The following is a 24951-nucleotide window of genomic DNA, read 5'->3' as shown; positions in this document are numbered from 1 at the left end:
AACCGGCTGGAACTCACCATTTTGTTCTTTGACATTTCCCATTTCACTTTTAATTAATGACACTTAAAGACCACAAGAATCTCAAGTGGCTAAATCTAATATATACACACACACATTTACTACACATATTTACAAAAAGCAAGCATGCATAAGTGCTGAACGTTAGCGGTGGGTTCATTACACTCGCTCTGATTGTGAGGATTCAGCACTGCATCTGCCAGCAGGTGGGTGTAGTGCTCTGCACTCCACTGCCTGTACGCCAGGTCGACTGTGCCACGTGGTTTTGTGCTTAAAGATGCTTGGATGGATATGTTACTCCACCAATAAACACATTACACCTGTGCATGAGCACAGCAGACAAGCCAGCACCGGATCACTCAAAACAATGAAAGAAATCAGAATAAATAAATGAGCAGAGGTTGAATCGGGAAGCAGCCAGGAGGCCGCTGCAGTAACTGTTAGTTCCTGTAAACCTGCCAGCAAGAACTGATTGATCCTAAAGACTTAACTGTGGAATGAATGAAGTTTTCCAAACTCAGCATTTTAATTAAACACCTGCAAATGGCTGTAGCATGCATATACTGCATGTTTTCTCACCCTCGGAGACCATCCACTGATTGTCTTTATTGCACCATATGCCATTTATGTCTAATGCCGTAAAGCGCATATCCTTAAGCTCAATTTGGATACTTATACTTTACTGAAGTATTTCCATGTTTTGCTGATTTATAGTATTAGTATTGTACTCCACTACATGTAAATCAAAGTAAAAGCTTGGCACACCCACACAGGTGTTTTCAGTTACTGGGGCTGACTCGACCTCTGTTCAGGTGTGAGTTTGGAGGAGCTCTGGGAATCACCTGATGAGTGGGCGGACTATGGCTGAGCAGCAGCTGTAAGATTTTACATTCAAAAACATACAATTGCTTTATGAAACATGCTGTCGCTTGAGTAATGTAATAACTACTTGAGCATCTGGATACTTCTTCCAGAACTTTAAGGTACATACAAATACCTCTTAGTAACTAGACAGCATTTCTTTTTTCCTGCATCATGCTGAGGAGGTCTGAGCGGAGGTTGAACACAGCTGCTCCAAAGTGTGTGCGTAATCATATTTCTGCTATAAATCATATTCACTTTTCTCTGGCATGTATTCACTCTGTGCTTTTCAGCACTAAATACTGCATTATTCTACTTCTTCAAGCCTCTGAAAACTATCTAAAATCTAATTTGTTTAGACTTTTCAGAATCCAAAGACATAAGAAGGTTGAAGTAGACCTTTCTTTATGAGGATCATAGCTGAACCGGCTGGGAACTGCTGGTTTAGCAGAGCAGCAGCACTGAAAGTGATTCAGCATCTTGCTCAAGGACGCTGTGATAATGCATGAAAGAACAGCATTTACCTGTGTGTGTGAAGAAGGTAACCAGGCTGAATAAACCAATAATACATTAAGGCACCTTAACACTTTCAGTAACCAGCAAGTAAGTCACCAGTGAACATGAATATTTCTTAAATCTGCAGTCATAATTCCTGCAGACAGCAGGATTTGCATGATTTGTCACAACTCAATTTTTCTAGATTTGTTATAAATCCCAGTATTTGCCCAGTTCTAATGGAAGTAAGAATATGTGTGTGTTCGTAGTTCAAACACACACATCTTCCGAGACCGTCCAGACTCCCTGCAGACTCAGTCTATTTGCCTGGCAGAGCGGTGACACAGTACTTTATCCAGGCCAAATTACACCGCTGAGCAACATTATGCATTCGGTAACCTACTTAGACAATGGAGGATGTCTCCAAAACTACACCAGGTGTCCAAGGCAGCACGTCTCTGTTCCTGTGCTCCTTTAACCGCAGCCATTTCCTGTGATGGATACCTTTTCAAACCCTTTTAGCTGCTGGAACACGTTCTGAAATTCCCTCCTCGGCTTCACAGCGAAACACCAAAAGAAAGCTTTTGCACTATGCTTCTCTTCCACTCCTTTTCTTCAGACTCCAACCTGCAGTCCAAGTCATTTTCCTGACTGAGCTAATGAGGAGTAGAGCCACTCTGCGAGCTCCCACAACCCAGTGATGTATATTCAGAGTGGCTCAGTGTAGTTGGTGAGGAAGAACTGACAGTGCTGTGTAACACTGCCATGCCTGTGTCAAAGCGGCAGATCAATAACGCCTGCATCCTACATCATTAAGCCCCTGTGGGATATTGATTGGGACTTTGCTGACTTTGGCCTCAGGAGTGCTGAGTGGCACTTTGCGGCCACAAGGTGTCTCACCACTCCTCTTGTGGTCTGAACGGACCCTGGGCTGGTGTCTGAGCTCTGAAGAGCTGGAAAATGTGAACAGACTCTGGTTTCTTTGTGTGACAAATATACGAGACACTGGCAGTTGCATCTACGATCAGAAAAGTTTAACTATTTGTTTCTGTTGCAGCAAGCCGCTGAGATTAGGCGCAGAAATACTCAGAATTTTAGGATTTCCCTTCCCTGTGGTTTTCACAGGGAGGTCCGCCTGCCCAGTGGCTCCAGCTGCCTGTGCTGAAGCTGAATAACACAAAGCAGGTTGTATCGTTTAATCAAAAACTGGCATGCCCTCAACACAAACTCATATTTTTCTGAGCTGCCTGTGCAGGGAAGTTACAACAATGAGCCATACGCAGGCCCAAAGTTCCTGCAAATTCTGCTGTAGAATAGGCAGCATAAACAGACGTTTCCTCTGGCTCCTGCTGCAGCACCACAAACCTCAGTGTTTAACAAGCAGCAGTAAACAGCCAGAAGGAGCAAAAACCAACTGACTGAATGGATGAATTCATTAATCATGTCTTCTTTTTCATCTCGTGTGAGGTGTGCTGTGTTCTGGAGATATGTTTAAAGCTCAGCCAGGAGAAAATCTGTAAACTGTGTTGAGTTCAGTGACTTAGTTTGTCTCTCAAAGTATCATTAAACCTTATCATATTCATCTGTGGCTTCCTGAGTCTTTCCTTATTCAGCATGCTACCTCTAATGTCATTACAACATTTCAACTTTAATGTGTGTGTGCAGACTTGCAGTAATCAACAGAATTTGAAGGTCTTGCTGGTTTGGCTTTAGCTTTATTTGCCTCCTAGCTACAATGGCCATTTTTTGCAAATCACCTCCCTGCTTGATGCAATATAGGCTTATCTTATAGCCCTACCCAAACAGCCAAACCCATCCAATCACGCAAGCCAGTCCGTGGGTTTTATCAGCTCTCCGGGTTTTCCAGCCTGCCCCTGTCTCGTCCCACTCACACTCTCTGTCAGAGCGCGGCGCTGACAGCCACTGGCCACTGAGCAGCCCACTCTGTCGGGGTTTGTGTCTCCATCCAAGACTGCTGAAAAAGGAGCTCTGACTCTCGCATTTTCTTTTATTTACAAGGCAAGCAAAAACAGCAAGCCCGTCCACGGCAACAGAAGCACAAGAAGTGGGGGAAACAAGAAGCATCTAAGTAATTTTCTACACTCATCACTGTCTCACAGCTCCCTGCACAATGTCTGGAGAGGACGCACCTGCCCAGCAGCAAAACGCCGTGGACCAGAAGCAGGAGACCAAACCCGCCGAGGAGCCCAAAGCCGAGCCCCCCAAGACGGAGTCTGCACCCGCCGCCGCCGCCGAGGCAGCGGCTACCCCCGCGGCGGCCACCGAGAAGGTCCCCGAAGAGGAGGCGTTCACCTACCGCGCCCTGGTGCTCACCGGCTACGGCGGCTATGACAAAGTCAAGCTGCAGGTGAAGAAGGGCAAGCCGGCGCTCAAGGCTGGCGAGATCCTGGTTCGGGTCAAGGCTTGCGGGCTGAACTTCGCGGACCTGATGGCTCGGCAGGGGCTGTACGACCGGCTGCCGTCCCCGCCGGTCACCCCGGGAATGGAGTGCTCTGGGGTGGTGGAGGCTGTGGGGGAAGAAGTGACGGACAGAAAAGTAAGCACACATGGCTTTCAGCTTTATTCTCGCCCCCTTAAAGTCTCATTTTACCGCGTGTGTTTTATTGTTTAAGTGATGAATGTTGGTGTCGCTTCGTGTTTTTGGTGCTGAGCAGCTACATCTGGATATGGGCGTGTCAGGCTGTGCTCGCTGCTCGGGGAGTGGTGGCACTGCTGTGCGATGGATTCAACTCTTTTCTGACTTGATGCATTTAATGCTTAAAAAGCTATCCGATCAGGTTATTATCACAATAATAGGTTAAAATAGATATTAGCCTATAGTTTATGTTTGAGCTGTCATGGGTGTTCATCCATTCATCCACTCGTGCGTAATAAGGAGACAGCGCTGAGAAGCCCGTTAGTGCGCTCCTGTTCTATTTCATCTCAGCAGAAGAAACCCGAAGTGCGTAAATGACACGAGTTGAGCACAATGAAGCCAGCAGCAGGCGTCGCCCCTCTGGTCTCCCCCGCTTCTCGAATCGCGCTGCCTGCGTGCGCACTTAGATTGAGCAACTTCAGGAGTCCGCAGCTGCTGATCTGGAGACGGATTCTCTGTTCATGCGCAACATGTTTGTGTGTTCTGAGCCTTAAGTCCAAAGAAACACATGCAAATCCGCGGGATGCTTTCCACCCTTGCAGCGCCTACGCTGTACTGCGCTTTCATGTGTGCCAAGGCGCGCAAAGCTGCGTCGAGTTAACCAGAGATAGCCACAACGAGACCGGAAATGAAAGTGTGCTGCCTTTCAAAATTAAAGCTGTAAACGCTCACCCCAGAGTTTCCATGTCTGATTTGATGGAGGCAGAAGAAGCGTAGATTTAATATATGCACGACACCATGAATCAAGAAGAAATTGTTACTGTGTAAAACGTGCTGAACTAAATGCCGCCTATTTAACGTATATATGAGGCTACAGGTCTGCAGTTGCACCTCCTCCTCAGTTGCTCTGAATGCAGCTGTAAAAATCTGGATGAGAGGCAATAAAAGGCCACCTCGCTTCCAGTTCCTCCACTGCTTCGCTTGCAAAATGCTAATTAATGAGGGACTTTATTTTGTAGGCGATGGCCAGAGCGCCACGCATCTTAATACGGCTGACTTGACTCCGGTGGCGGGGAGCAGAGTCACCGACGCCTTTTGTTAACGGGAGCGACGGTGGCGCACAGGCTCACCGAGCGGAAAGGGCGAGGCGCGACGCATCAGACAGCGCGATGCGAGAAACAGGATCCCTCTGCCTCTTTGTCAGCTCGCAGCCCGTCGCCTCTGTTGTGTGCAGAACAATTTACGGTCATCAATATCGCGGGATTAAAGTTCAAACCCGCGCGCTCTCAGACAATGAAGCCAAGTCATTTAGACAATAAAAGCGCCCCAGACTTTTCTTTAATGTTCATCCACGAGGATAATGAAGTGGTGATTGAAAGATTATTATTTACTTTCTTACATTGCATGATGAGTCACAGGCCTATATGTCTCCTGGCTGCATGGCATCACCACATTAACGCCTCTGTAAGACAATTAAACTACAAAGCCAAAATGTTACAAATCAGCCAGCGATGAGTCACGCTCTTTGTTGTAAGGCACCGCACTTTCCTCACATCAGCCCGTTAATATCTGTGGATGACACCACGCTGATCACATGTGTAATGCATGTGCGTCTGGCTGGGAGTGGCACGTATGTCTGTCAAGCGTGAGCCCACATGGACGGGGAGTCTGTGCGGAGCGGTGGGAATATGGCCGGCGATAGGTCAGCCAGACATCACGGAAGGTTAAGATCTTTGTGTTTCTAGAATACTTTACAGCTGCTTTCCACGTTGTCAGTAGTGCAGATTGGATTTAAAGGTCACGCGCTACACACACGCACGGCTTGTCATCAGGGCCTCGCGCTCCCACATCCCCTCGCGGCCCTTAGGTTATAGAATTAAGAGCCAATCTTCCTAATGGATGGAGATCTCTGAGATCTTTTGGCAGCTAACTCACTGGGAATGTGCTGACCCTGATGGCAACGAGTTTTTGGGAGGCGCATCGCTCAGTGCTGCTCTAGCTGTCTGCCTGGCAGCACACACACACACACACACACACACACACACACACACACACACACAGAGATGTCATGCTTCCATCACTTCTGGGAACATTACATTCATTTCTTGGAGACTTACCTTAACTTTACCTTACAGCATGAGTAATACACATCCACACACACACACATATGCACACAAAGACACACAATAAGGAGTGTGTCTGATTGTTTGCTCCCCATACAGTGCATGCAGGCTGTGCACACAGTCATGGCCATTTAATCAGATAATGCAACATAAACATCAGCGGCTAAGTAAAGAGGAATTGATTCTTATTTGGCATTTCGACGCAGTGCTGCACCTTATGTTCTCTCACGTGAGCTCCTGCGCAGATACAAGTGATATATGAGAACTTTGGCCTGATTTGTGTTTGTGCTGAATGAGAAAAACAGGTTTATATTTGTCAAAGCATTGAAAAAAGTATAGATTTTTGGTGTATTGTACCAAAGGTTCACCTATCCCTGAATGTAATCAGAATTCCTCGCTGCCTCAAGTGCAGAGTTGATAAAAGCAGCTCTTGCACCATTGTTCCCCTCTTTCCTCTCTGTCTTTGGCTTTGCAGCTTTCTGTCTCTTCTGTTTTCTACATATTTACGGAATTATCCGCTGCATGCCTCGCATTGTGTTTCAATCACTGCTGCAAAACAAGCGTCCCACGAGGGGACAATGGAGTTGAATGAAGTAAGACTACAGTGCCCTCACCCGAAATGACCTAAGAGGGAGTGCGGGGAAACGTGTAACAGTGAGTAAGCGAGGGAAGAAGGGAAATATCACAAATCACGAGCTCCCCTGACGCCAAACATCAGCACTTTTCCCTGCTTGCTTTTTTTTTTTGTCCTTTTCGTTTTTTATGCTCTCCCTCGGTGAGTTTTGGTAGGATCTGACCCATATGTTCTCAATTACCTCCCTCTGGCCCACATTGTCATTCTGGTATTTCCTCCATCCCTCCTTCCCTCCCCTCCATCTATCTCTCCTTCTTTTGTGTAATCTCTTGATTATTCCTCAGTTGATCGGTCAGTGAATCCCTCCCTTTATGTTGCCATCCTCTCTCCTCTCCTCTCCTTTCAGGACATCTGTACCCCTTCCTCCCTGCCCTGCCCTTTCATCATACATGTCCGTTCCACCATGATCACAGCTTGCCTTCATACTCTACATGGACTGTTGACACTTTGCCATAAACTGCTGGGTCAAAAAGGAAAAGTCTCTGCTTTGTGTTTTTCTCCTCAAGCTTGTCCAGTGTGGTGTTCCCTGATAAATTCAGGAATTTTCTGAGATTGAAAGAGTTGCAATGAGGCTTGTGATATTAATCGAGCTGCATAAACTCGATGAAGAATAATGCTAGTCTGTTAGCATGATGTGCTGATTTGCATAATCAGAGGTGCAGTCAAGTGCAAAAAGCAGCATGTAGATTTTGCTGTATGCAAGCAGGGCGTGGCCTTTATCCTAACATCGTACCAGCCGTGCTGAAGCACAGTAACACCTACACTGACACCAGGGAGATATTATGTTTCCTTTTAATTACATTTGCAGGAGGCTTGCAGGCTGTGTGGGTGTTAACATTTAACCTTCATCCTTTGACTCAACCTGATTCAGGAACACTCAGATATTTTGTTCATCAGTTTTTTTTTGTCCTCTGATCATTTTTTTGCTGAGATCATCGAAGCTCTGAGCCGCGAAGCAGCTGACTTTGAGGCTGGCATACCCCAAAATTGAATCACCATCTGATTAAGTCCATTCATATACAGTTAACTGGAAGTGTCTTTGTTCAGCGCCCGTGCACTCTTGACCCCAGCTGTGAGTCCATGCGCTGCAGTGGCATGTAGGCTAAGACAGGAAATGCAAGTGTGCGTGTGTGTGTTTGTGTTGTGTGAAGACGTTGTAGCAGTCACAAGGCTCGCTCGCCCGGCCTTGAACGTTCCTACCCAGTTTCTGTGTGACTGACAGTAACTCACACATGCTTAACGTGGGCGCTGAAGAATAGCTGCAGATGCATTTGAAGGCGATGCATGAGTCATATTTGTGTGTGTTTCCTGTAAGAGCCTGAACTCCCCCGTCTATCGATTTGTGCCACACTGTACCCCCAATTAAACCAGCGAGGCTGATGAGTTTGTGGACTCAAAAAAAAAAAAAAAAAAAAAACCTGAAAGGGAGACTGGAGAGTCAGCAAATGGGAGGAAAAATAAGTAGCCCATGGTGGAAAAGTGAAAGTCTAGTTTGAAAATAAACCAAATGGCCTCGGACAGAAAGATGCGGGTATGAAAAGAAAAAGGGAGAGGGAGATCTCTCTAATTGGAACGGATAGACAGCGAGGCGCATGGCTCCCTCCAGACCATTAGAGAGGCCCGGGTGGAGAGGGTTTGTTCCCAGGAGGAGAGAGCTTGTCTTATGCTCAGCCATGGGGAAGAATCTGGCAGGGACTCTGATGAGTGGAGAGAGGCCAGGGGAGACGACGGGCCCCATTGTCCTGTCTCGCTGATGAGGAAGAGGGGATGCGGGACGCTCCTCACAAGAGAGCAGAAAGAGGACGGCGAAGACGGAACGAGACAGCGAAGGATGAAGAAACGGGGAGGAAAGAGAGAGCGTCAAAGAGGGCGGCGAGACGGAGACGCAGACAGGATGAGACGAGGGGCTGGAGAAGGGGAAGGAAGATGTTCTAAAGTTGTAAGAGGAAAAGGAGTCAGGAAGTGAAAGAGAAAGAAGGGAAGAGAAAAAGTGAGGAGAATGGAAACGAGGCGGGAGGGAGAGCTGTGTCGAGAGCGGTGGATAAGAGGGAGGAAGAAAACAGGAAGAGAGTTATAATGCCACAGTCGTCTCTGTTTCCTGTGTCCCTCGAGTGGGCTCTCCTGATTGGTTAGTGAAGGCGCCGGGGGTGCGTTTACACCGCGGCTCGTCCCTCTGGAAAGGGACTGTCGTGAATCGAAGGATCCTGCTTTGATAAGGAAAGTTTGGGAGCAGAAAGTGACAAGATGGTGACGACGTCTGCGGAGCTCTGAGAGATAGAAGCTGCTTTCGTTCAAAGAGCAGTTCTGACGTTTCCATTAACTGAAGCGAAGAGGAAAATCAGAGCAAATGTTTTAGAAAGACCTCTTGAAGCCACACATTCATCATCTTCCAGCTCAAGAATTAAAAATCAAACAAACCTCCAGATGCAAACAGCTAACCACTGCCAGCCACTGCATTACGAGTCAGAAAAAAGGCCGCCGCTCTTTGGCACCAATCTCAAACATCTAACCTGTTAAAAAGAAAACGAAAAAAGCCACTTCCTTGTTTTGCCGCTTCTTTATTTCCCCACGTAGTCACTACTCTTACTCTGCTGAGGTTTGTCGCTTCCCTTGTTTGCTGGCGCTCTTCAGGAGCAAACTCTTTGAGGTTTGGTGGACGTGTTTGCATGTCTGCCATTGTTGTTCGCAAAACAATAGTCCTCTGCTCTCGCTATCCGTGCCGCACGGCTCGCATCTCTCCCCCAACAAACCGTGAGGCTGCAGATGTTAGGAAGCTCCAGGACATTTTGAGGCTCCAGCAGTGAAACCTCTGGGGGTACTGAACTGCCAAAGGATCCTGTTCAAGCTCAAGAACTTAATAAATCAATTAAAATATACCAGAACTTCACTTTTACTTCACTTAATTTAATATAACTGTTTAAACGGCTGCTACATTGCTCCAACGTTGTCCTTGCAGATCATAGTATGACCCTGATTCATGATTCTTCTTGGAGTCACTCCTTCAGTTTAGGTTACATTGATTTCAGTAATTGAAAACATGAAACCTTTTGCTTTACCTGTTCCAGGTCGGTGACAAGGTGATGGTGCTGAACCGCTTCGGGCTGTGGCAGGAGGTGGCGGTGGTGCCGGCCAGCCACACCTTCCTTATCCCAGAGGGCATGAGCTTTGAGGAGGCGGCGGCCCTCCCCGTGAACTACATCACTGCCTATATGATGCTGTTTGACTTCGGCAACCTGCGGCCCAACCAGAGCGTCCTCATTCACGCCGCTGCAGGTAAGGAGACAAAAGGCCGAGACTGACACATACATGCACATCGGGTGAGGCATAAACCCTTTCATGGATGGATGCATCACTCTCCGTGAAAGGTCGTTAATTTCAGTGATGGTTGAATTCATTATAAATTCATCAATAATTCATTCACAAACTAGAATCTATAAAAGAATGGCAGCGTCAGAGTTCTAATATAAATTTATGTTGTAATCCTGCAACGGAAAACCGCACTTAATCAGTTTCATTTCAGTCTGTGTCATGCCCCGCGCTGAACTCTGCTCTTTAGCAACCACACTAATGAATTCAGTATCATACCACCAGCCTTTTGTGCAGATCCATAAAGAAGTTTGAAATCCTCTGCAGAGGCTTAACACAAAGATGCAAAGCTTGAGGAAACGCCCTCGAATGTTTACAGCAGACGTCTTCCTTCTCTACACCTCCTGTTTATGCATTCCTTTCCTATATGAATAACGGCTGCTGGAGAAGGTCCCGCTGTTCATTAGCATGAGATACGGCTCGGTGTTTTGCACCATCCAGGGCTGCACGAGCACTGGAGCACCTGCCACCTGGACTGTGAGGTCAGAGTTCAGAGCGAGTGGGTGGGAGAAAGAAGGGGGTTGAGGGAGTAAAAGCACCTGTTTTGGGGTGTGATGCGTCGAGCCTGAGAGCATTTGATTTTGCTGTGTTTACACAATCGGGCCAGCTGGAGAGAATGGGAGCGCATCAGCCAAAAGAAATTGTTCTCTCCCCATTTCTCTCTCTGTCTGACGCTGCACAGCTCTCGCCTTACCTCTCGTTCCCACTCTTTCTGCGCCGAGGGAGCGAAAATGGGATCCCACTGCATTTGGGACAGTGCGTGGGTGTAGGTCGCTAAGAGGAGTGAGCGCATCGTGAAACCTGAGCCCGTTTTCTCTCTGGGAGACAAAAAGATGACAGAGAGCTCTGGGAGACTGCCAGCCCAGGTGGACGCGTCCCTTGGCATTAACACAATAGCACTGGAGATGTTTGAATGTGTAATGTTCGCATTAAACTGTGCAGCTTCCCCAGAGCTGAATGACAGCTAACAGACCCACTTGTGGGACCGGTGGTCTACAGAGGAATCCCAAATGTTTGCACCATATCATCCAGCTGATGTCACTCATCCCTGTGAACACACGTCTTGCCAGAGGTTTTCTGCGAGGAGTATGTTTGCTATAGGAGGAATGCAGTGGAAGTGTGGTGTAAGACGCTTTTCCCCGCTGGTTTGGTCGAGGCGGCGTCTCTGGTTTCTCGAGGCAGGCTGCCAGTCTTGGCTCGCCAGCTGTCCGGACATCAGGATTGTAAAAGCACATTACTGAGGCTATGACAAAAACATTTGCTTAACAGTCTGCTTCACTGCACTCTGTCATTCTTTGCATGTGTAGATCATTATCACAGCTCTACAGCGCTGCTATATTCAGACTTTTTCACTGTCTTTGTGAATAGTAAAAGGTGTTGAGAGATGTGCACGTCTTCTCTTAACGCCGTCCGTCTCCTCGTGTTGTAGGGGCTCACATGCTGCTGCTAGCTGAGTGTGGGGTCCCACTCCTCAGTCTGTCAGAAGCTGCTCCTGATGCTCTCTGATGAGAGAGACCAAAAGTATCTGCTGTGACCAGAGAGAGAGATTGTGGTTGGGTGTGTCAGTGCCTATCTGTCTGTCTACTGAAGCCTGATATCTTTTAATATTGTGAAGGAAATTGCAGACAGGACAGCATATGTGCCACCTAAATGTATTCCAGTACTGCAACTGGCTTTTTTTAGCAATATCGTCCTCGGCTCTGGGAAAATGTCTTCACTGTTTTCTGACATTTTACAGCCCAAACAATTAACAGATTAACCTGAAGTGAATTAATAAGAAGGATGAGCGTTAGTTGCAGCCCTGCAGTAATGCAATTTAAGTATGTGGTTCCCAGTTATGGCTTAAAATGAAGCAATGTCTGCCTGTGACGCCTCTTTATAGTCCATCCTCAGGCCACATGTGTCTGAGCTGTGAGTGGATCAAACAGATTTGACGAGAGGAAGGAAAACTTTCCAGTATTTCACAAAAATAAAATAGAATAAACAGTTTTATGTGCCATAAAGTAGCATATTTCTTTTTTCCCATCGTCTCCAGAAACCTCGTGGTTTGGAACTGCTGACCTCAGGTGTTATCCATCCTCAGTAATGTACTCTGAATACTTCAGTTACTTGCTTCAGGCTAATCCATTCAGATGCATCCAGTCATTTGCGTGGCTGCCGTGTGTCACATGAAAATGTGGAGCACCATTCCTCGTTTCACTTTAAATCTTTTCAAGAATTGATCTTCTTTCCGATTCGGAGTCAAAATCAATTCAAAGTAACACATTAGACTACAGAGCGTGTATTGTATTTCGATTATGAAACAGTAATTAGCAAGTACTCTGCTACTACTCGACCCTGCCCACAGCTCCAGTGAACACCCCGTTTAACCGCACACAGTATTAGCATGTGGTTAAATGGCTTTGCTGCATCTCAACAGACTGTCTCACAGGACGATTGCACATAAAGTCGTTCTTCTGTCTAAACAGCGGTGGGTTTGTGTGCCAGACATGCCTGCACAGCGCTGCATTCCTGCTAGATCAGTTTATGTTGTGCAAAGATAAAGTGGTGAGCTTTTACATGAGATCAACTGGACCGAGGAGCAGCAGCTGTTTCGCTCTCGGTGACATTTGGTCATTATGATTTAACCCGGTGTCTTTTTTATTGAAGGCTGTAGTAGCTCAGCAGCTTCTTATCACAGCGTCCACAGACTCTATAAATCCTTTCATCAATGAGTCTTTCTCATAAATGCTTGAGGGCTTCGTCCTGAGTCGATCTGCGTCCTGGTTGACCTGTTTGGTCTCATGATAAGGACATAATCCACTCGTTTAATCACATTGGGAAAACAATCATCCTCTTTCCAATTACTTTTAGATTACTTTATCTCCATAGCCCCTGAAACTAGCTGTTAAATTGATATTTCATTCTAAATGATTACAAAATTCAATAATATTCGTACAATATCACCATCTCCAACTGTCACTGAAGTTCTGTCAAGACATGCCGAGCGGTTTAAAGTCAAAACACTCCATTATTCTGAGACTGGGGAGGAAAAACGGCACAAAAAAAAATTAATTGGGAAAAAAGGAGTGAAAAGACGTGCAACAGGTGTCGTATCCACAGAGTAGATGAAGTCATAGTTGTAGATTTACAAACAGATAAACAGAATTTCAATATTCAGCAAATAAATAATCAGGTAATAAACAGCTAGCCTGACTCAGACCAGGATCAGGTGCCAGGAAACCAGCAGACAATCCAGGAAGTTACTGGCCCCGACCAAGAAATAGTCTGGCACATACCCCCCATAAAAAATCCAGTTGTCTTTTTTACACTGTCGTTTTTATGCAGGTTAAACAAATCAGATATGAAGTGTTAATTAGTGAAGATTTAGAGGTACTGGAGCCAGGCTAGCTGTTTCCCTCTGATTCCAGTCTTTATGCTAAGCTAAGCTAGCTGGCTGCTGACCCCAGCCACACACTGTACGTACCACGCACAAACGACTGGGCAGAACAGAACTGTGCAGCAGCTGATCATGAATCTTAAAAATCGCTGATGAAAAGCCTGAACACAGACAGCTGAGCTCTGCAGTGAGGGGCTTCACAGAGGGATGATGGACGTCCCTCCTCTCGCTCCTCCATTGTTCTGTGGTTGCAGGTAATGCCACGTCAACTCATTAAGAGCTCTTCAAACGTATGGTGACCTTTACCCATCGCAACCAGGTGACCAGCGCAGAACGCCTGACTGGTGCTAAGTCCATCAGCCAGTCATGCCTTCGTGTGTGTGTGTGTGTGTGTGTGTGTGTGTGTGTGTGTGTTTTGGTAAACCCCGGTGAATAATCCTCAGCTGCCTCTCTCGTGGGTCCGCTCCTGTCCTCTCTCTCCCAAACAATAGCTTGCTGTGTTTCCTCCCATCGTGCCTCCCTTCTCCACCGTACCGCACATCTGCATCCTCCGCTCTCCTCCTCCCCCTCCGGCCCTCCGTAACCTCCGCTCCCTCTCCATGACCCCTCCACATCCGTGCTCGATCGCCCGTCATCGGGGAACGTGCGCACGTTTCCCCTTTTGTTTTCCCCGGAGGGCTTGGGCGGGGGAAGTTCAGCGACATTTGGATGTATCTCGTGGGTCTTCCACTGTGCCCGGCCAGCAGCCTTTCCTCTGACCTCTCCCTGAACTGGTCCTAATGTTTATGAACCCTGGCCAGCCACCCCGCCACCACACCCACACTACACATTCCTGCATACATATGGGGCTCCGCTGCTTCCAGTGATGACGTCCACCTCTGTTTTATTTATGAGCTCTCGAGTGACTGCAGGCCAACGTCAAGTGTCACACATTGTGTTGCAGATGCATAATGTATAATATGAATTAGTTGGTTGTCATCAGTTTATTTGATGGTTTGGCTTCAGCCGCTTCCCCCCATGTGTCAAGACTTTGTGACATTTTGGCGCCAAAGCTGCCAGAGTCTGTGGTTTAAGTCCAACTGGAGCTTGTCGTGCTGTAGGAAAGCGTACGCACTGTAAGGTGCTTTGGTCTACTAAATAGCACATGCTATCAATCACCTCGTCTCATAAAGCTCCACAGCAGTGTGTTTGAGGTTTGTGTGTGAGATTCCACATATCCTCAGCTCTGTTTAAGATGGCTGTTATTAAACATTTTATTTTTCCCACCAGCCAATTATGGCGGCCTCCTCACTTTGCAGCTGCTTCTTGCTGGAGTAGCAGACAGAGCTCCGCCAGGTTGCACTGAGGATCATGTGGAAACGCCTGATGTGAGAGGCGTCCAGCTGCCTGTGGGTACCCTGCATCAACGGTGACGGGCGGCAGCGCTCACAGCTGAGTGAAATCCTTGTTAATGGTGATCTCCCGAGTTGAGCTGCTCATTCTGGAAGTCATTTTTACACAAGTCTTTGAGAGTCTCCCACACAATCTGACAACAAAGGTTTAAGCTGTGGCCATTAGTTTGAAGTATTTTGATGTTGTGTCTTAGAAATGATTTGCTTTTGGTCGATTTGTAGCTTCACCTTTGCATTTATGATCTGACAGGTAATTGATTCGATCTGCTGTGTTTAGCTGATCTTTAGCTTCGCCTCGCTGTCACCACCACAGACAACAGAGGTTTAAGTTCTGTGATTGGATGTTTCTCACTGAACTGCTCCTCGGGATTCACAGGTGAGCCACCTCTCTAAGTTTTTAGGTGCACAAGCTTGAGCCTTCTTTTTATCAAAGAGCAAGATGCAGCTGCTCATCTATTATACAACCAGCAGAACCGCCTACCCGTTTGAAGTGTGGCTGTCCGTCCTGAAGCATTGCCTATGCCAACACAAACACTTTAACTTCTGGACAGGGAAGGTGAATTTCTGGCTTTAAATATCTCTCTACCTTAATCAGTGTCCTTATGAGCGTACTGTAAAGGCTTAAAGCCAGCGGAACAGGTGGCTGGATCTCTCGGGCTTGGTGAATGAGAACCTCATCCTGGTGTAGATCTTCATGACTGCTGTCAGAGCTGCAGGCAGGGCCTCAGGCATGTGAGCCCCCAGTGCACCGTTGATTGCAGATGGGATTGAAAAACGAGAAGTGAAAATGTTTTTGGAGGTTGGATGATTGCAAGAAGCCTGTGAGCTATAAGGAAAGAAATATTGATTTCTATGTGTCTTATTTCCCCCAGGACTCCCTCCCAGATTATTGGTCTCATTCATTTTTTACCAGCTAATCCCTAGTCCTTTGCTATTTAAGCATTAGCTCAAGTGTAGTAACATCTCTCACTTTTATAGACCCATTATTCCTGGGAGCCATGATAAAAGTCTGATGTGCCTCGAAAATGGTTTCCTCTCCTCTCCTCTGCTCCCGGTCTGTCTGCTCGGGAGGTCTTACCCTACTTTAGAGAATGCTAATTCAGTCTGACCACTAAGCGGGAGTCTGGGCTGCGTGGTTGAACCGTCTCTGTGTTCCCCAGGCCTGGCATCGCCGGCGGCAGATCAGCTGCACTGATAGGAGAGGGAAACCAGGGCAACCTCCAAGCTCACCCGCCAATCGCATCGCTCGCTCGCGCTCCCGTCGCTGCAGCCGTTGACAGATGACCCCATCCACCCCCACCCTAACCACACGCGCAGTCGCAGGTGCACGTGAAACCTGTGTCAGGACACCTGTTTGTGCGTGTGAATCTCGAGCGTAACAGGATGAGCGTGCAGCGGCGCGTGCTTCATTTTGCTGGTTTCATGGGAGGACAGAAAGTGGTTTGTGTTAGAAATATATTTTGTGTCCGCGCTTGCTGGTGTTTGTGTGTGTGTCTGCACGCCGTGTTTGTGTTGGTTAGCAGAGTGAGAATCTTTACGCAGGAAATCACAGAGACCACCTTCAAGCACAAGCAAAGGATGTCTGCCTTTTTTTTTTTTTTTAATTTGCTCACCCAGTAAGTAAAAATATGCTTCCTCTGCTCTGCACAGAGAGAAATTCACCATCAGAGAGAGCACATTAAACTGCTCTTCAAGCCCACAGTGTGCGCACACACACAGACACACACACATTGACACAGTCATCCCAGAAAAACACCAAGGTTACATAATGCAGAGTAGTACCTCAAAAGTACACGTTCACAAACAGCCAACCACAGCTCCTATCGCCCTTACAGGACTCAAACGTGAACTCTGTAGCAGAGCAGCAATAAAAAGTTCATTTATTTGCTTCAGCTTGTTGATGTTGTAACGCAGCCACAGCGAGTTTGGGTAAGAAGAGATGCTTGGGTCCACGTTTGTATTTCATTCTTTGTCAGCCGCTGCCACCGCAGGCTAATGATAGGTTAAGAAAGACCGGAGTCCTTGAGGAAATGTGGAAATGAAAGCAGAAGAAATGGCACAAGAAAACAACACGGAGCTCAGAGGCGAGGGGCGAGTCATCCTCTGCGGCGTTGACAGTAGCCATATGGCCGCCGTCCTTCCCCCGACTAACACCTGAGATTACAGCCTGGCTCACAACGCCGAGGAAGGCCGCGAGATCCGTTTTATTTAGACGAGACGCGGGAGCTGTCGACGAGAGACGTATCAGTCAGGGTGAAGCAAGCTCCTTCGAGTTAATTTTTTTTTACATCCTAAAAACATTTCTGATGTCCCCACCCGCCCCTGCTGCTGAACTCTGGGTGTGGAGCAATAACAGTGGCCTCAGTGTCAGTCTGGATTCCACTGTGTTTTGGGGAAAATTCCTCTTCGCTCCTAACAGTCATGTTATGGAAGCCAAGTGCGAATTGTGCCAAAATGCGAGTATGTAAGGATTCATGGGAAGACAACACCCCACTGTGTATCCTGCTTCTCCAGAGAGAGAAGCGAGACAGATAGGTGGACGCGTTTCGACGTCTCCTAATTTCCAAGTGTGAACAATTCAATTTAATCTGGAGAACAAATGCAATTAGGAGCAAGAATTCGCTCGAGCTGCGTTCTCTTCCCCCCGAGCGGCGGGTAAAGTGTTTGTGGATGGTCTCAAATCACACTCAACGTCCACCGAGAACAAGTCGAAAGACATAGATAGACAGGGCGAAGCTGCAAATCAGGACAGCAAGGACACGACGGGAACCGAAGCACTGGGTCAATGAAAGATTAATATTTTAATCTCTGTGCATATTTGTGAAGATTAGCTGCCACCAGCAGGACTGTTCGAGCCCCTCTGCTCTCCGCTTTGTGATGTGTGTATGTATGGATGGATGGATGTGTGAGGCGAGGGGTTCTTGGCACAGCTCGCCGGTCTTGTGACGGCAGATCAGGAGTTTGTTCTCATGGGATTCAGAAGCAGGTACCGTCTCCCTCCCACCGCGTTTCTGTGACTGGAAGTGCATTTTTACGCACCTGAGGTTTGAGAAAGTGATTGGAAAGGAGGTTAAGTTGGAGGATATGTTTTCTCCCACTGCTCTCTGAGTGAATAAAGCAGGAACAGGAGGAAATCACTGCCTTTATGACAGCAGCGTTAGTTAAATATTAATATGTGACTGCCTGGCTGTGTGTACGTGGGATTATTGGATGCATCATCCTGTTGGACACTTGTTCGCACCTGTATGGGAGGGTTGCTACTATGTGGCACTGCCGTCTAATTACCCCCACTCAGACAATGCACATTCAGCGTTTTCTCACCTTTTTTTTTCTTAATTTCCTTTCCAGCTCACATAAGCAGCTGCTCGTGCACCAAAAGGCAAACAGATGCACATTTGCTCAAAGGTGTAAAACGATGTAAGGAAGTTGCATGATAGGTTATCACATATATAACATGAATCCGGTGCCTCTTAGCCCGTAAATGACTCCTGAACACACAGAAACTTTGACGCATACGCACAGCGTGTCAGATGTGAACCGATGACAAACCTTAAAGCCTCAAACTCTCTGGTGTGTGAACCTCTCGTACTGTATGCCTAAAGGAAGAGCAGTCAATGAAACAAAATGGCTCCCTTTGCTCAGTCATTGCCGGCAATTTGGCCGAGGTTTCCCTGGCAACACAAACTTGGGTTTCTCGCAGAGGACGAGGAGAGATGGTGCTGCTATAACGCTGCCGCAACAGCGCTCACATCCAACAGCAACAGCCTGGATTTTGTTTTCTCATCAGTTCTCCGCTCAGCGTCAGCAGGCGCGATCGCAGCACGCACAGCGGTCTGTTCGTCTCTCGTGAGCTCTCAGACGAGGACCGCAGATCAGAGATGTTTTTGGTCTTCAGACTTGAATTGTGGGAAGGGAGTGACTCAAATTGTTTTTCTTGCCTTTTTCTATTAAGGGACCAGAGAAGCAGAAGTCTCTGAAATCAACCTTCTTGTGCGTTTGCTTGTCAGAAATTAATGAAGAGGTTAATGTGATTTGGCATTCATCTTATCGTTCCATCTTTTTTGGCCAGTGTGTGCTGTTTTTATGTGGTGATGTCTCAGAGACTAACTGCCAGCTTGTCATTGAGGAAATTGTGCTGTTCAATGGGTTCGCTGGCTCGGAATAATTTTCCTATTCAGATGAAGCTACCAGAGGTGCATCAGTGTCATCGAAGACATGATGTTCTACTAAAGATTTAAAGACATGACATTCATCTTATTACACCTGCATGAGCAAACACCATAAAAGAAGTTAATTAAATAACTGTACAACTGCTGGTCCAGTTACACTGAGAAGGCAAAATCAGCTATAGAAGAAGAACGTCGCCGCCCGAGGAAAAACTTTTTTCGGTGATTTTGAAGGATTAAGTGTATCATGGCCTGAGGAAATTCTCCTTCAGCTTAAGCCAAATAAACCATTTAAAAAGTCAGTGGGATTTCCTAAAATGCATTGTGACACAGCTGAAAACAGGGCCGCTTTTCTTAGCCCGTGAAAAGTTGACACAGTGGGTCATTTCTGCATGTGTTTACTCAGTTCATAAGGATAAACAAGGAAGGGTTTGTACTGATAATAAGAAGTACACTAGATTTAAAAAAACATCTTCCTGTTTGGTTACTTTTGCACGAGTCTAATCGAATTCAGCGTGCCTGCTTCCTGCCCTGCCTGATTATCGTACTCGGCGTGCACATTAAATGTTTGGGTTCAGTCGTCCATGTTAAGCAAGCAAGTCAAGATTTCACTTCACCCAAAGCTGTCCAGCAGCCCAGCTATGTCATTAAAAATGGATGCAAATGCACGTGTTGCTTTGTGCGGCTTTAATCTGCGCTATCAGATAAGACGTGCTCTTTACTTGGTCATGCATAGATGACCTTTATGGATGCCTTTCGGTTCAGGTCCTCAAGCCAGCCTCCATTTCAAACAAGCCACTGCTTATCAGTAACCTATTACTTCTTCCTCTGGCTGCCTTAGCAAACATTGGCTGAGGCATTTGCCACAACTATGTACACACTCTCAAATACAGTGAGCACAAACACAGATATATGAAACATCCACCGAAGCACACGGTCTCGCAGCACTTTATCAGTAAAACCCATCTTGGACAATGCGACACATTTTGTTTTCAGCTGGCACCGTTCGACGGAGCTGTGTTTATGTCATTTGCGATAGAATGCCGTCCAGCTCCGCTCTCCTAACAAAACAGATACCCCAGCTGCATTTCTGCTCCTGTGGAATTTCAGACAGGTTGTCTTGAATAAGGGAACCAAAAAATTTGATGTGTCATTTGAGCTACAATGGCCACTTTCTCCACAGTTGGATGTGTGTGCGTGTGCATCTGTGTGTGGGTGTCTGTTCTCCCCAGGCCAGTCGGACTAATGTGATTGTGTTTAATGCGTTCTTTACATACCCTGGAGCAAAACATCCACGCTGTTATTGACTTGGCTTGTTTTGGACAATAAATCAAATCACATTTACCTGCCGTAGAAACGCGTGTGGAATGGGGATTCTCAGACGCGTCAGTGACCGCTCAGTGTTCAGTTTCCGCCTTGAACAACCTTATTCGGCTGAGCTAGACCCTCTCTGAGTCGTCTTTGCAGAGGAATCCGTCACAAGCCGCGACCTAAAATCTCTGCTCCTCTTCCCGCAGGTGGCGTCGGCATCGCTGCCACTCAGCTGTGCAAGACGGTGAAGGACGTGACTGTGTTCGGCACGGCGTCGGCCAGCAAGCACGAGACTATCAGCGAGGGCGGAGTCACGCATCCCATCGACTATCGCACCAAGGACTATGTGGAGGAAGTCCGCAAGATCAGTCCGAAAGGTGAGAAACGTGACCATCTCTCAGACAAACGGCTCTAAATTTGGAGTTTGTGTGTAAGGATTGGAGATATTATAAAATCAGTGAATCCAAACTGTCCATAATCAAGGTTTGCAGTGCTGATTTTTTCATAAAGCCGGATCGATTGTTGCCGCTGGCACAAAGCAAACCTGTGTGATCACATTTAATGACCACTGTTGAACAAGCAGCAGACGTGATGTATTCTCACACACATGACACAATTCTCAACAGGGCTGGCCGCCACGTTCGCTGGTCTGACGGCAAACTCGTCCCGCCAGGCGGACTCGCTACGTGGGGAAGCGCACGAAACGCTGCTTTTCAGCAACACGTCCACTTCCTGTTTCTTTCTGTCGCCTACTGCTGTGCTCCTCGCAGGATGGAGACTGTTATTATGCCGGAGGCTCATTTCTTAGCCTCCTGTCCAGCCCGCCTCTGTTCTTTGTAGCACGGAGCTGGACGGATAGACATAACAGAGACAGATATGAAGGGAGCGAGGACTGACACTTTGGACAGAATGCGTCTAATTAGAGGCCCGGATCAATGTGCAGCCCTGCTCGCTACCTTCCCCTCTGTCTTCGGCTCTCCGTCAATTCATGTGTGCCGTGGTCAAGGCAGAGTCCCGCTGTGAGCCTCCCACAATCAATAGAAGCAGGGTTTAACGGAGCAAGGAGGGGTAGCCCAATTTGAGGACCCCCCTCCGGCATAAAGGAACATCATTAAGGGCGAGCCCACATGGCCAGACGTTAATAAGCCACAGAGAAACCTTCATAGCGAGGTCGCTCTTTACCATCTGCTCAGAGGTTTGTTTGTTAATCTCTCCACTTAGGAATGGAACAGACAATGACAGAGAGACATTTTATTCCTCTTATCAGCGACAAGAATGAGAAAACAAGTAGGAGCTCAGCCCGCGCTCCTCCTCCTCCTCCTCTCTTGGCATACGTATGGGTTCCTCTTCGTGTAAACATGGCACAACTTGGCTACACTCGCTACTCCTAGCGAACTCTGGCATGCGGAGGGGGCTGCTGAGGAGACTTGGCAGGCTGCTCTCGCTGAATTCAGACCAGCGATAAACTGTCCCCTTTTTCTCTCCTCTGCTTCAGGTCTGGACATAATACTGGACCCGCTTGGAGGATCAGACACCCATAAGGCCTACAACCTGCTGAAGCCTATGGGCAAACTTATCACCTATGGTAAGTAATAAAAGGACCCAAGTGCAGATCAGTTATTTTCAGTACAGAGCCAAGTTTTTAGCAGCTCTATTTGAATTCTCCGTGACTCAAGAAAGCCTGAATGAGCGAGAGTTAATGCAAACAGATTCGGTTCAAATTTGGCAGAATGCTCGCCGGTTTCACCAAACACCAAGTTTTCAGAACCACTTTTTTTGAGCCAAAGTCAAATAAAAGCAGAGCTTCAAAAAAAAAAAAGATCTATCACGCAGCGCTTGCCCCCAGGCTGCATGAATCTCTCCAACCAAGCTTCTCCAGATCATCCATTTTTAAATCTACCACATCTTCTTATGTAATGCCTAAAACCAAACGTGTTTTATTAAGCTCGTTGGCAGCGCTGCACAGCATGGTGGGAAGCACAGAGGTTAACTCCATGGCTAGCTACCTGCACAAGCTAGCAGCTGACAGAAATACCCATGAGCAGGGTATTTCTAAACTCTCTTTCACTCTTACTGAAACCCATCAGCTTTATATTATTATTATTATTATTATCTGCAAGCTTACTTTTTAAATATTACCCCGCTTCACAGCAGCAGCAGCGACCGTCGTTTCCAGCCACTCCACAGATGCTGGAGTTGAAGCAAATTAACACAGAACATGGAATAGCTGTGGGTTTCCACGCTTGCCACAGAATGAAGCTGCTTCTTGGTGGGCAGTGTGACCTCTCCGCAGAGGTCCATGTCCTCAGTGTGCTGTGTGTCATCCGTGGGACGGCCTTTACGCTCGCTCTGTTACGATGCCAATCTGGAACCAGCATGCATGCGACGGTGGGCGGGGTCGGCATCCATGGAGAACAGGGCCTTGCCTTTGCATGCTGCATAAAAACCCACTACCCAGCATGGTGCCCCCCACCCTCGCCCATTCACCCTCTCTCACCCCTACAGAACCCCCCCCCCCCCCCGAGCCCCACCCCACCCTCCCGGTCCCTCGGTGCTGGCTGCTCCTCTTCCAGCTTATCAGAAGTATGCATGGCGGAACAATGGGCGTTCTATCCACACGAAAACCTGGAATGTGTCTGAATGTAGCAGGCTGGGTCCCTCTCTTCTCTCAGAGCGCGCTTTGTGTCCCCTGTTTCCCCCGAGAGACACAGAGACAGTGAGAGCACAGGAGGCTGTGAAGGAGGGAGATGCAGAGGACAGCCAGAAATGAAGTCCTGGGAAGGTTTTGGCCAATGAAAAGCCATAAAATTTCAAGTAGCAAATCCTTAAATTTGCGCAGCGCATGTTTGGCTTTTTAAAAGATAAATCTCTTAGCAAAATTTTGCCAGTTATTCACCACTAAAAGAAGTCAAAGTGGGAGTGGGGGGGGTATAGAAATAGACCTGAGAACACACAGAAAACACGCTGTCCTGTCACCCTCCCTCTCTGCCAGGAGCGGCTAACATGCTCGCGGGCCAGAAGAAGAACCTGCTCGCCGTGGCCAAGAACTGGTACCATCAGTTCTCCATCCACACGCTCAGCCTCATCCAGGGGAACAAGTCGGTGTGCGGCTTCCACCTGGGCTACCTGGACGGGGAGATGGAGCTCATCACCCAGGCCATGAACACCATCCTGGGTCTTTACAAGGAGGGCAAAGTCAAGCCCCGCATCGACTCCACCTGGCACCTTGAGCAGGTCTGTGTCTTTACACCTTTACAGCTAGAATCACCTCAAAACAGTGACTCTCTCAGGATTTGAATATCCAGTAAAATTAACAGAACACAAAAACATAATAAAGAAATACTCATACCTCACACAGACATATCATTCAAAACATTTCTCTAATCTGTATGTGACTGTTAAACTGCTGATTTTTCATGTCGTCTCTGGTTGAATTCATGCTCAGATGCGTTTCCTTTAAACAGCCTTTGTATGTGGATTTCAGATCCATTCATGGGTGGCTGTTAGTGTGACTAAAAGCCTCCCTGCGCACCTCAGTGTGGATGTCCAGGTGATTCACTGTGACATGGGTGCATTTGCACCTGAATGGCGTCCATATTTACGCTATGTGCTCGCGGCCCCTTCACCCAGAATTCACGCGGCTGCCAGGTGGGTTTGGATCTGCAGCCGCTGGGTGTGGCTCGGATTCAGTGAGGCTCAACAATCAGCAGACCAAGTTTGTCCACAAGACGCTCTGTGTCTCCTCCGGCGTAACTCGCTCGGCCAGACAGGCTCAGATTGTCGCTGACAAAATTAACACTGCTAACAGATATGAATAGAGAGAGTGTGAAAAACACAGAGAATGAGGGAGTCAGAGGCTGACATCTTCTGTTGTCAGAGTCGGAGCTGGTCAGCGTTTTGGCCCGTGTGACTGCGTCCAGAGAGAGACACCCGCTGTCTTTCTCCGCCATCTGACGCTCTTTCTCTGCCCCTCCATCTGTCCGCTCTTTATGTCCGACTCTTTAGGTTATTGACTCCCTCTCTCTCCATCTCGCTGTATTCTCTCCTTCTCCCTCCTCGTGGTGCATCTTTTTTTTTTTTTTTTTTTTTTTTTTTTGCTTTTCCTCTCTTGTTGCTATGGTGACATCCTTTAGTCAGCGTGTGCGTCTGTCTTAGGGAGGGGCCCTGATGTGTGAGAAGGAGACATGGACGAACAAAGGAGAGAGGAAGGTGTATCTCGTCGGGCGTGGAAAGTTTCAGGCGCGTTTCTGCAAACCCAGACGCTTGTACAAGAAGCTGCAGGGCGATTGATGATCAGATAAATGATCGATTATGTCGAGCTGGGTACAAATGCCACGCCCTGACCCCCTCCATCACAGCCCCTCCTCCACTCGTCACCCTTTTTTTTTGCTCCAATAATCAATAAACATTCCTGGATGGTATTTGCGAATCAGCCTTCGGTGTCTCTTGGTTGGTTATCTTCACCTGCGCCGCGGCTCGAGAGGATGACGCCTGCAGCCGCACGCCGGCCCGAGATGCCTGGGAGCCGGAGAGGCTGTGGGTGGAGTCGTCACGAGAGCCTCAGACGCTCTCACTGTGACTTTCATTCACATTGAAGATGATGCTTTTAAT

The 24951-nt window shown here is 47.5% G+C and overlaps 1 protein-coding gene across 1 annotated transcript in view; it reads left to right on the top strand.

Annotated features, from left to right (window-relative positions):
• The first annotated feature begins 3271 nt into the window (after positions 1-3271).
• The window catches only part of vat1 (vesicle amine transport 1), a 28465-nt gene continuing 6785 nt past the window's right edge, over positions 3272-24951 (top strand). Inside the window, exons 1-5 of the mRNA XM_076753481.1 lie at positions 3272-3931; positions 9793-10000; positions 20547-20717; positions 21836-21925; positions 23333-23574. Coding sequence (XP_076609596.1) covers positions 3506-3931; positions 9793-10000; positions 20547-20717; positions 21836-21925; positions 23333-23574 — 1137 coding nt within the window. The 5' untranslated portion in view covers positions 3272-3505. The remainder of the gene's footprint in view (positions 3932-9792; positions 10001-20546; positions 20718-21835; positions 21926-23332; positions 23575-24951) is intronic.

Source organism: Chaetodon auriga, chromosome 16 (assembly GCF_051107435.1).
Source record: "Chaetodon auriga isolate fChaAug3 chromosome 16, fChaAug3.hap1, whole genome shotgun sequence".
NCBI classification, from domain to species: Eukaryota; Metazoa; Chordata; class Actinopteri; order Chaetodontiformes; family Chaetodontidae; genus Chaetodon; species Chaetodon auriga.
Note: the sequence above shows the minus strand (reverse complement) of the source record. Positions and strands in the feature narration are given on the sequence as shown.